Source organism: Babylonia areolata, chromosome 33 (assembly GCF_041734735.1).
Source record: "Babylonia areolata isolate BAREFJ2019XMU chromosome 33, ASM4173473v1, whole genome shotgun sequence".
In the NCBI taxonomy this organism is placed as follows: Eukaryota; Metazoa; Mollusca; class Gastropoda; order Neogastropoda; family Buccinidae; genus Babylonia; species Babylonia areolata.
Genome location: NC_134908.1, coordinates 11,388,258 through 11,400,935, shown reverse-complemented (window position 1 = coordinate 11,400,935; position 12,678 = coordinate 11,388,258). Strand labels below are relative to the sequence as shown.

The window sequence follows — 12,678 nt, the reverse complement described above, 5'->3', positions numbered from 1 at the left end:
AGACAAACGTGCACCAGGTTCACTGATTCAAGACCACATTTCTAAGCTATCAACTATACGTTAACTCTCTACATACGAACGGCGAAAGAGACGACGTTAACAGCGTTTCATCCCAATTACCATCATCAAAATGTTGCAAGCGGAACGCTCTTATACTGAAGAGGTGAATGTTGACAAATACCACAGTTCTGACGACGGAAGCTAAAGGTTGGGTCATTCAGACACCCATTGGACATCCGAGGGGTCTGTGTAGAGGAGAAGAGAGGACTGGCCGTATTGAGTGAATTAAGCTGTGACCATGACATTGCATTTCAGTTGTTTACAAAGGCATCACAATTGAATTCCATGATTGTTGAAAATTCTATTTTAAACCTGCTGTGTTATGTCTGCAAGGTTTTTTTTTCATATTGATAAGCGAGAATCTGGATTTGACAACTCTCACTGCTAACCTTATCACAGAGAGAAAGAACACTCATGCGTTATTCCTGACTACCACTCCACCATATCTGGTTCCTGTATCAATCATGATGGCTGAGCAAATGTGTGCACACATGGAAAACAAGGCAAAGTTTGTTGAACGAGTCTGAGAGAGAGAGAGAGAGAGAGAGAGAGAGAGAGAGAAAGAAACAGTGTATACAAGAGTTAGCTTTCAATCCAACAAGCACATCACAGCAAACACTGAATTCCTGTGTTTATTATTTTTGTTGTCACAATATTATACGTAATAATAATCATAATGAGCGAGAGACTGAGAGAAAGACAAGAGAATAAATGTAAAAGAAAAAAGTCGAGCAACTCACAGTGTTCATTAACAAGAGCTCCAAATAAAACTATGCCAAATACCATGATCACTACAGCAGACAGACACTGCCCTGGAGAGAAGGGAGTGGGGATGGGGAAGATGGTGGTGGGGGCATGGTGGGGGTGAAAACTGGGGAAGAGATGGGGAGGGGATGGTGGTTTGTTGTGGTGGAGGTAATACACAAAACCACCCCTTGCAAGAGTACATGCTAACTTCTCTGCTGCTGTGGTCTGCGGCCTACTAACAGGAACACTACTAAAAAAAACCCACAGAGGCAAGCAATACAAACTTACATGTTTAATTCAAAGCATGCTACAGGCGTACAAACAATGGAGAAATGAGGAAAGGATACAAACAATGCTACAATATTTTCTGAACAACATTCTTGTTTACTTTTGATTTGACAGCCTGATTTACTTTTGCCACTGACTGGTGCACCCCCTCCCCCCAAAAAAATTATTCTATAGTCCAAGAATTAAAAAAACCAAAAAAACCAAAAAAAAAACCACCTATCAAACCTGGCATAGGTACCCTAACAAGTTGCCTCAATCCCAGTGGATGTTCTGAAAGGACAAGGTGGGGGTTGGAGGGTTTGGGGGGAAGATGGGTACGGACAGACAAGGTAACGTGCTCCAATGCAGGTCACCTAACACCTACATATAACCTCAAACATTCATAAAGCATCTGTCAAAATCTAAAAAAAACCCAAAAAAACCCCAACAAAAACAAACAAAAAAACAACTTTTGAAACCAACAGTATGAGAAAAACATAAAGGATTTTTTTTTTTTCTCTATTAAGCTTCCAAACAGCAAAAAAAACAACAACATAAAAACAGATTGCTTCTCTTCAGTCATGGCCTTCACCAATGGTTTTGCTCAGAAATGTTTCACTGGAAACACCCTGTTGTCAAGTGGTGTTCTGGCCTTCTGATCATTGTCTGCTATGGAATGGTGTTTCATCTCTCTCTCTCTCTCTCATGCTTCTGTTACCATGGCGGACAACAAAATAATAACACGTGAAACTCAATCAATATTTCCCCCTCAACCTTTCCTACAAATGTAAATTTCTCAAGGTTGGTATTAAGCCAAAGCTTTATGTATGATGACAAAACAAACCTAATCTTCAAAGCAATCTGTCTCCATACACACACCTTGCTACCTACAGTGCTCCACTTGCCTTTAAATATTGAAGTGCTACCCATACGCGTTCTACAAACCAATACACTTGTGTCCTTAACTTAACCGGAACAGCATGTCCAAGACAGAAACATCTAAGAAATCAGATGACGGTGATGACACCAACTGAGAACAGTAGCAAAACACACACTCATTCCACCCAGTGCTGGAAATAATGGAAGCTGCAGGAAACAGAAAGAGAAGCCCACCACTTCAAAATGCAACAACTGCTCGACTGTACACATAGCCGCAGCGAAGAGATAAATGTATCCGGCTGGAAGATGCAAATGTGTGCATGCATAGAGAGAGAGGAGAGCAAGGGAGAAGAGACATGAGTAGAGAGAGAGCAGATGTATGATTTTTTCAAAATCAACAGTATAGGTTATCTACAGCATACATATTATCTAGTGATCTAAAATGCTGGTTAACGAAATACATAATTCCAAACATATCAGGACAAAGGTCACTAAGATGGAGAGAAGGGACTAAAACCCATCATTCATGATCATGAAAACTACACAGGGTGAGGCAGAGATAGTAAGCATGTACAGATATCACTGGGCACGCTTAAATTATAGAACTTGATTAACATCAACTCAAGCTTCCTGTTAATACATAATAAACAACACAGCCTACACTGTCGTTTTCAGGAATTCTTTTTTCTTTCTTTCTTTTGTGTCATCTTTTAATGAAGACTTCCCTCTTTTAAGACAAAAGAGTCTTAGCACAGCAAATATGAATTAAAAAAACAACAACAAAAAACAAAAACAAACCCCAAACCAAAAAAACCCACTGATAATGAACTGTTATCCTTCAAGATTCAGACAGACTGGCAAACCAAGCAAGCAAGCAACAGACAATCTAAGAGACAAAATTTCTTATACATACATACAATCATTATTAAAAAAAAAAAAAAAAAAAAAAAAAAAAAAATCAAAGAAAAGGAGGACTGGTGGAGGGGGTTGGTGGACAGGGGGATGTGGTGAGATCAAGACAGACTAAACGGTATTAAGAAATAATAAAGGCTTCTCCAGAAATAAATCATGCTTCAGTGAAAAGGTTAAACAATAATGGGATACAGAACTACTGGCAATGCATGAATGTAACAAAAACCTTAACAAATGGCAATTGTCATCTCCTCAAAGCTGATGCTGAGGCAAACTGCCTTACCCAGCCAGACCGTCCCTCAGTGTTTTCGTGTCTTGCATAAACATATATATATATAAAATCTTATTACTTTCACTTTCATCACCTTCATCAGTCAAACTATGCCAAGAATCTGCTCTCAGCTTTACAAATCACTCTGCTGGAAAGTGTCTAAAATGACATCTTAATGTCAAGCAAAATGGGTAGCATTTTTTGGGGTTTCTCCATGTACTTTGCAGTTAGTTACCACACACATGGTAATGCATTCCGATTTCTCTGCTGATGTTTCTATTATGGAACAAGCTAATGCCGATTTTCTCAGATATGTATGTGTGCATATCTTATGTTTGGGCGCCGTCTAATTGCAATGTTGTATAAGACCAGGCACACATGCACATGGAGAACACCTAAACGGCCCAGATCCCAAGCCACATAAACTTACAAAAACTTGGCCCAAAGGCTGGCTTAGAAGAGAAACGTCTTGAACTGACATTCTGATGGAAAATTTTCCAGTGTCTGTCCATCTTCATTCAAATATGATTTGTGGAATAAAATCTAAACACGAAAGTCACCAAGGCAGACAGGTCTGCTCACAAGCCAAAGACAAGAACAGAAGCGCATACATGCACACACAAAAGAACAGACCACTCCTGTCAAAATGAGGGAAAAATTCAAATGTTCCCAGGATTTGACTTATCTTTGGGATGTTGGAAACTTTTCTGCAAGATCGTTCCTGTCAGCATGCTGACTTCAGCTGCATGCACAGCACATACCACACAAATACTCACCACCTTGTTTTGATTATTCTTGCCACTCACCCGATGGTCTACACTGACAAAAACAAGCTCTAGTTGTTTTTTTTAACAGCATCTTAAAGACTAAGAGCCCAAAAATGATCACAATTGAAGTTTTTAAAGGAATTTGAAACTGAGCTGAATTTTGGGGAGAAAAAAAAAAAAAAAAGGGTGTGGGAGGCAAGGCCTGAAAGTAGAAGGGGTAATGCACTATATCAATGAAAGTTTTGCAATCACTGCAACAGTAAAACTCACAACTGTAACCACATAGAATGGATACCAATCCTGTGAAGAAGTTAATTACCCCCCTTTTGACAGGTGTACACACTATAGTCAAGACCCCCCCACCCCACCCCACCCCCAGTGTCCTACCCTACCTTGGGGAGAAAGATTCACAAGCTTGAACAATAACAAAATTACTCACCCCACCCATACCCTTTTCAGTTAAAGAGTTTCCTTCCTTTTTTAATCATGCATTTTCACTTGTCCTAATAACCACAGCAATTGTAAATCTTGGCTTCTGTTCTCCACTTTGAATGTTTCCCATGAAACAAAAACCACAAAACTCTGAATCTTCACCATTTGTTAATCAAGTCATGGAGGAGCAGGAGTCAGCATGCGGTGGGGTGGGGGAGTACGTGGGAGTGGGTCCAGTCAGGTCTGATTCACGCTGCTGTTGCGTCATGTCTGCACTCCCCCCCACCATTTCTTTTTTTTCTTCTCTTTTTCATCAATGTCTCCTTCAAATCCCTGCCATCACATTCACTTTTCTCCGTTTACCCTCTGATGTGAAATGGGAAACAAACTCTCTCTTTTTTTTATTTTTATACAATGTCATTTGAGGTTCATGGTAAAAGAGATAGAAAGTTTTTTTCCCCATTATTAAAAGAAAAAAAAAGAAGAAGAAAAAATGCAGGATCACCACAAGGCTTGGAAAAAGGTGGGTACAACACTAAAAAATATACCCAAGTACTCCATTCCCCTAGAAAAAGAATGGGGAGGAGGGAGGACCTGACTGTTCAACAGATGCTTCACACTTCTAGATTAGCAAGGATGGCCATACCTCAATTGCCAAATAAGTCAAGGATTAACTCAATGTTAAAAAAAAAACCAAACAAACAAAAAACAAAAAAACCACCAACCAACCTACGCCTGGTGAAGGGAGACACAAATACCCAACACAACACACAGAAATACAGAGGAGTGTGTGGGTTGGTGGGGGCGGATGGACAAGGGAGAGAAGAGAGAGAGACAACTAAGTCATGGACTGTTCCATTTCTGTTGTTTTGTTGCCTTTGCTTTTGACTTAATTTTTTTTATTTTTTTTTAAACAGCTCTCACATGTGTATCATGTACCCAAAAAGCCCTCTCACACGTGCATCGTATACCCAGTATAGCTATCGTTCCTTCGCTGACACCATGACAAAAATGAAACGGGAAGGAAGGGTGGGTGGGAGGGGGTGTACGGTGTGGAGAAAGAAAGAGAGAATGGGGCAGTGGTGGAAAAGGGGTGGAAGAGGGGGGGCACTGAACAGAAGGAGCAGGTACGCCTGGTGGCGACTGTCATCACTGGTTTTCTGGCTGCTGCTCCTCTCCCGCCTCCCCCTGTGAGTCTGACGTCCACAGCTGTCAACACACACACAATCCTCTGTCAATAAAAACAATGTGCAAGGCTGTGACATCATCAACATTATCACAATCATTTGTAAAATCAAAATGTTCATTTCCTGAATAAATTGTTTAAACTTAAAGAACAGTAAAAACGTGTAGGTTAATAACAAAATATTTACACTTTGTCATTTTGTGATAGTAGATACTTAACTCATTTGTGGGTGAAGATAATTTCACACCAGAATACCTGTTGTTGAAGCAGACTTAGTAAATTTCTTTGGTTTCTCTTTGTAACTTAACAGCCTTTATTCGTTTATGCAACATTTTGACTTCTTCAAAGCAACATTTTAAATTTTGTTAATCCGTTCAGTGCCATGGAATTTAAAAAACGAAAAAGAAAAAAAGTGCTCTGTGGAATTTTGAGGATTCAGGGACAATAATTTTTCAAAACCTGGTACAAAAACTATGGCAGATACAGGAGCAAAGTAAATGTTTTTGTCATGGCATATGAATAAGGAATCTGAATCTGAGCTTTCCCCCCATTTACTTTGACTGCAGGTATTCAGGCATTTCAAAGTGAAGTTAATTTTTGTGCATCTAAAAAAGTCAATTTCCACCTTTATAGAATGACACCCCAAAAGAAAACAAACAAGATACCACAGGAAATAGCATGTTTATAGTCATATTATACCTGTAGAAGAAAACAGGTATGTTTATGATGACAATCGTAACATTTGTAAACATGTTACTCAACAATGACAAACAAGGGTTCTGTCATGATAAAAAGTCAATCATGTTTTCAGAAACTGAGCAGTCAAGCATTTTCTTTTTAATACACCAGAGTGTTCCCCCTTTAGAAGGGGAAGCTATTTGATGACACTCTCTTTTGGTTGCAACTGAGCCAATAAAGTGTCTGCTGTGCATCCAGTTCATCTGCTCTATAAAGGAGTTGGTCAACTGATCAGTGACAAAAAGTGTGAAAAAATAAAGTCACAAGACACCTGTCCACTGCCTGTCAACCCTGGGTTTCATGAAAATTGTGGATTATTGGCTGTTGTCCAGTTCCTGCTGGACGAACGCTAAAAGACGGCTCAGTGAAGTCACTGCCATGCCCATTTCCCATGCCCTCTGTCGCATCTTTAACCTCTTGTCTTATTATACCACTCTACTCTTTCCTCCACCTCTCTCAAACTACTCAAAAGTACTGCACCCTTACTGTCAGTCATTGTCATCTGCTCAAAATTGTTATCTGATTGGACAGATGGCCTGGACAAAGCATAAAACATTGCTGTCAGTTTTGTCACTGTTGTTGTTATCACTTCTGAGTTCAAACCAATTATCAAAGATAGATGCATCTCTCAGCATTAAAACCATATATAATCATCTGCATAACCTGCACAGTTGTGTAAATCTGTTGACTGTGACTAATGTCTTAGCTTGACAAAGTTTCCAATGCTCTTTTTGCATATGACACAAACCAACTTTCAGACGTTCATCAGGGTCTATTAGCAAAACATAGGGAAGAAAGGCTAAGGGGTCTTCCAACTGATGTATGCTCATTTAATTATCATGTTTATAATTAAGATACAAAAAACTAATCATTCATATTGTTTGTGTTCACTGAACCGAACATCAATGAAGGAAAAATCGGTAAAGATGCAGAATGTCAGAGGACATCTTATAGTAGGTACCACCAGCCTCGACCACAAAACTGAAGCTAAGCCTCAACCACAAAACTGAAGCAAGACTGAAAAACGTCGATTCTGCCTATTTTCCCCAAGCCTGTAACTTGAGTGACATTTAAGAAATAAAGATATATTTTATCCAGGAATTAAGTTGAATTTCTCCTCTTTCTGATGCTGTCCTTGTTTTTCTTCTGTGTTTTGTCTTTGTTGAGTGAATCAGTAAAAATCATGGATAGCCGGAGGGCTTTTTGCATGCTGTTATTGACCGCCTTGACATATGATCCTGTCAACGGATTTGCAGGTGGGTCTTTCTTTCGATTTGTTTGTCTGGATTCTTTTGACCTACAAAGCTATTTTTAGCACTACTGTATTTGTTTTAGCCTGTCCTTTTCAGCGTTTATTGTTTTAGCATAATAAACTTATTTTTGCGAATATAGTGCTTGAAAAAGGATTTTCGCTTTTTTTTTTTTTTTAAACGCATATATTTCTCAAAACTGTTAATAAGTTTTGAATGAATGCCTGGTATCAAACGAAATCTCTTTTAATTCCCTTTCAAATGGTATACGAAACTATCGCGTGACATTAACCCCTAGGCTGCCTGTATGATGAGATAACTCGTCATCACAAGCATGTATGCTTCGCTGCCACAATGAAAAGATAATTCGTCATTGAAAAATGCTGACTTTCCCCTGATTTGCATTCAGTTCACTGACCAAAATACCAGTAGCTTTAGCTTGGGGAATCATTCTAGATTCTATTCATAACTAGAAACACCATCTACATCATGAGGCAGTCCTTTATTTGAATGTTTTGGTTGGGTTACCGTAGCAGTGTTTGCCTGGCTCCTTTCCTCACTCGCTCAACAAAATGTCGGACTGACACCATGCTCAAGACATGCAATCGTAGGGAACTAAATCAACCAAGACTGCTTTCCTTAGCTGATGCCAACATGGTCTGGTGAGAACTGAATAAAGTGACCGTGTGAGAGGGGTGAAGAGGGGGTGGGGGGTTGGGGGTAGGGGTGGAGACTGAGGGTGTGGCCTCACATCCATATTATCACTTGGAGAAGTCACAATGCATTGTGTATCTATCTCTTTTTTAATTTATTTTATTGTGGTTGTTCTAGTATGATTTTGTGTGTGCAGATATCCATTTGTCCAGAAAATATATTTTAGTGCAAATTACCTGACTAATGTTTGTAATGAACAAGTTGAAAATTTGACAAAAACAAAACACTGATTTCAAAACAACAGCATGTCAGTTATTGTCACTAAGAATATATAAAATGGGAAAACATCATGCAAGATGAATTCCTGATTCATTTACCTTTCAGAAAATATATAGTTTTATGGATCTTTCTTCAATAACAAAGAGCACAGAATTTTTTTGAAAATTTATACCCATTTTTTGTGAAAAAACCCTGGCAAATAGATTTCATTTAAATGTTATTTTGATTGATTGATTGATGTGGATACTTCTATAGCGCCTATCCTCGGTCAGAGACCAAGCTCTAAGCGCTTTACATACACGGGGACATTTGCACCACAGGCTGCCTACCTGGGTAGAGCCGACTGACGGCTGCCACTGGGCGCTCATCATTCGTTTCCTGTGTCATTCAATCAGATTTCAGACGCACACACATACACACTCAGACAGATATGTAACATTTTACGTGTATGACCGTTTTTTTGTTTTTTACCCCGCCATGTAGGCAGCCATACTCCGTTTTCGGGGGTGTGCATGCTGAGTATATTCTTGTTTCCATAAGCCACCGAACGCTGACATGGATTACAGGATCTTTAATGTGCATATTTGATCTTCTGCGTGCACATACACATGAAGGGGGTTCAGGCACTAGCAGGTCTGCACATATGTTGACCTGGGAGATCGGAAAAATCTCCACCCTTTACCCACCAGGTGCACCAAGATTCGAACCCAGGACCCTAAGATTGAAAGTCCAGCGCTTTAACCATTCGGCTATTGCACCCATCAGCGAAAGGGTTAATGATGCCGACAAGCTCCGGAGTCGAAACAGCAGCTGTGCATCATTCAGATGCCAAAATGGCAACTACCCATGATCTAAGACAAGTGTCTAACTTCAACATCAATCTTGATCCAGAACCCGATAGGCAAGGGAAACCTTTGAGATCAAGCTATTTTACCATTATGCTGTTGATGATATCAAAGACAAACATTTAAGAGGGGAATTTTTCATAAATGAGTGCACAAAAGTACTCAATCACTGGGAATATCCAATGAAGTGCAAAAAATCAGGCCACCTATCTGTTCAACTTGAACAAGCTGGAGTGACAATTGTTTCTCTATTTTCAGAATGCAACTAATATGAAGTATGTAAGTTTTTGGTTGTTGAAATAAAAGATTAATCAGCACATATTTCAAGGTAGTGGTTTTGTTTTTATTTGCAAAATACTGTTCCCAAATTTTCCAGAACCTATGCCTACAACTTGATAACAAGAAAATACACAGGAAAATATGTTCACTGGATGTGACTTTTAAATTGAGGAGAGAGAGAGAGAGAAAATACCAATGTTGTGTGTATGAATGTGTGTGTGTTAAAAAAAAAAGAAAAAAAAAAAGAAAAAAAGAAAAAAGAAAGAATTTATCGCATATTACAGATCACATCCAACAGATCTGCTTGGCTTTAACGCATGCATGTTGAATGTTTTGTGTGACTCACTGACTGTAAGCAAATTTGTATATGTGTAAGAAATCAAATGAACAGACATTTCCATTAAGAAAAACATAGTTATGATGATAATCCCAATCTTTTTTCTAAATATATTTGCTCTTCCATGTCCCACCCCTTCATAAGTTTATTTCTCTTTTAGTTTACATGTAGTACTGTTTTTATGCTGTACATATTACATAAGTGCATTGGTGTATGTAAATCAGTTATATGAATAATACAACACAATTATCATTGAGCACCATCTTTCACTTCAGTCTTGTTATCAAAAAATAAAAATGTCCCATGCCAGTGCTCACATACATCCCCCTCCCCTCTCTCTCAACAAACTGAATTCTGTTTTCATCAGATGATCAGGTCTGGAGCAGTGCTATTTGATTTTTTTTTTTTTTTTTTTTTTTTTTTTTTTTTAAAATCAGTAACTGGTGCACAAAAATATTTGATTGGCACACACATTATGAACACATCCATTGACCTTCATTGCTATTCTTTTCCATCAATTTCTTGAAAACAAGCCTGGAATTTTGCTTAACTACTCCATGAAACATTTTTCAGAATATACTAGATGAATTATGAAGACCTGAAAGATACGTTTCTCAAAGCTGTGAGGGGAAGTGAACTTGCTTATCTGACATTCAATGAAGATACTCTATGATATGATGTTACAGTCCCACGGTATGTGAGTAACACAGAAGGAACACCCAGATTAGCCAGGAAAAGGAGGGGTGGGGGGTGGGGGACAGGGGGGGAGGGAGGGAGACCCAGAGGGTTGTTGGGGGGTTATGGGTGTAAATCTTTTTTCTTCATATAGCAATATTCCTTTATCTCATTTTAAAGACCTTGCTCAGCTGAACATAGATCACTTTATTTCACCAAAGTAGCTTTAAAAATGACTAGACTGTGCCCATTTTCCTATTTTTACATTTTGCTGAGGGAGATTTGAGAAAAGTTTGGATTTTAGAACTCAACATCAAGAAAACTATCAGCTTGTATAGCTGGAAAAAATAATAACTATATATAAAACATTATTTTCCTTAGTTTTTAGCCTTCTGTGTTGCTTTCTAAACATAAGTAATCCTGTAAAATCAGAGATTTGTACAAAATCTCAAAATGGCGCATAAAAAGGCTCAATTTCAGTGAACTTCATTCGGCTTTAACTTTGGTTCTAATATAGATAGAATCATAATTTTTGCTGTGGGGTGTTTGTTTTGACGTGCAGTTTTAATCAAAGCTTGTTGTAGAATTGTTTCATTAGACATTTTTTTTTTTTTTTTTTTAAAGGCTGCCAGTACCTACTTATTGGCACTTTGACAACATTTTGGAAAGAACGTCAGCTAATGTCTTATAGGCACTGAATGGGTTAACACTCCTTCAACATTTATGTCTGGTAGTGGCTTGCAGTGTAACACCCAAACGTGCCCAGTACCACCAACTAAACATGTGCTTACTAAGGGCGCAGCCATTGTTGTTTACATAAACAAGACTCTCGCGAGATTCACAGCCTCGTTTTCGGCACTTCCTGTAATGCATTTTGCACTTTTCAGAATTTTGACAAAGTAGGAGGAGTTTGTATTATACTCCATGTTTGGTGTTAAATGTACTTACCATGTCAAACTGATGCAAACTAGGCCTATTGGTTTGCTCTGCTTGGCCAAATTTCGCGCGGCTAACAGTGAAAAGACGGGCCCACCGCTCTCAGCCAATCAAACGCCTCTAAAAACTATAAGCGCTTAATCATTCCGTGGCCATGAACAAAAATGCCCCATGAGAACCACGGCGGAGACGCGGGGACGGACGGGCGGGCATTCGAGTTTGACATGGTAAGTATATTTAACACCAAACATGGAGTATAATACAAACTCCTCCTTTTGGTGTCATATACTGTACCATGTCAAACTGATGCAGAATTTAAAGCAAATGGAGGAGGGCAACGCCTACTGGTTCATATGGGGAGCCCTTGTAACTGAGACGGCAGTGTTAGCCGCGACAAAGGAAATCCCCTTGGAACCGTCAGCCCTGGTCATATGGAAATTCCTGAGGTAGAAGTTGATGAAGGGATTCTCAGATGGCCAGAAGGCTGCCTCCAAGACATGCTGCGTTGGCACTGAGTGCTGGAAAGCAGCCGAAGTAGCTATGGCCCGCACTTCGTGTGCCCTGGGATGAAGACAGCTGATATCCCTGTGTGCATGAGAGTAGGCTCTACGAATGACTTGGGAAACCTGGCGGGAAATGGTGCCTGCAGCAATGTCTTTCTTGTAATTCTCATTGAGGGAGATGAGCAGACACCTCTGAGAAGAACGCCTATGGCGAGACCTATCCCAATAATATTTGAGACACCGAACAGGACAGGTGCCTATCCTCATCATCTTGGGCAAGAATATCAGACAAAGGTCTGACCCTCGGAGAGGGGGAAGGAACCTCAGGGTCTTGGTTCTTAGCCAGAAACTCTGGAAGGAAACGAATAGTGATGGAACCATCTCTGTGGAAGGCCAGATCTTGTGGCATTCCACTAAGCCCATGCAGCTCACTTCTACGACTGCCTGTGGGCAGCCACAGAAGGAAAGTGGTCTTGAGGGTGAGGATGTCAAAAGGAATAGTCCCCAATGGTAGGAAGGGCTGTTTTCGAATGAAATCCAGCACCAGGAACAAGTCCCAGAGGGGCACTCTTCTGGGGTCTCTAGCTTCCTTCAGAGGGGCACCCCTAGCCACCTCTCTGAGCAGGCAATCCGCTTCAAAGGCGGAACCACCTAGCTGTTT

The 12,678-nt window shown here is 39.7% G+C and overlaps 1 protein-coding gene across 1 annotated transcript in view; it reads right to left on the bottom strand.

The window, feature by feature from the left end:
* Positions 1 to 678: 678 nt before the first annotated feature.
* LOC143277258 (14-3-3 protein beta/alpha-like) overlaps positions 679 to 12,678 on the bottom strand; it is a 29,516-nt gene continuing 17,516 nt past the window's right edge. Inside the window, exon 5 of the mRNA XM_076582036.1 lies at positions 679 to 5,544. Coding sequence (XP_076438151.1) covers positions 5,485 to 5,544 — 60 coding nt within the window. The 3' untranslated portion in view covers positions 679 to 5,484. The remainder of the gene's footprint in view (positions 5,545 to 12,678) is intronic.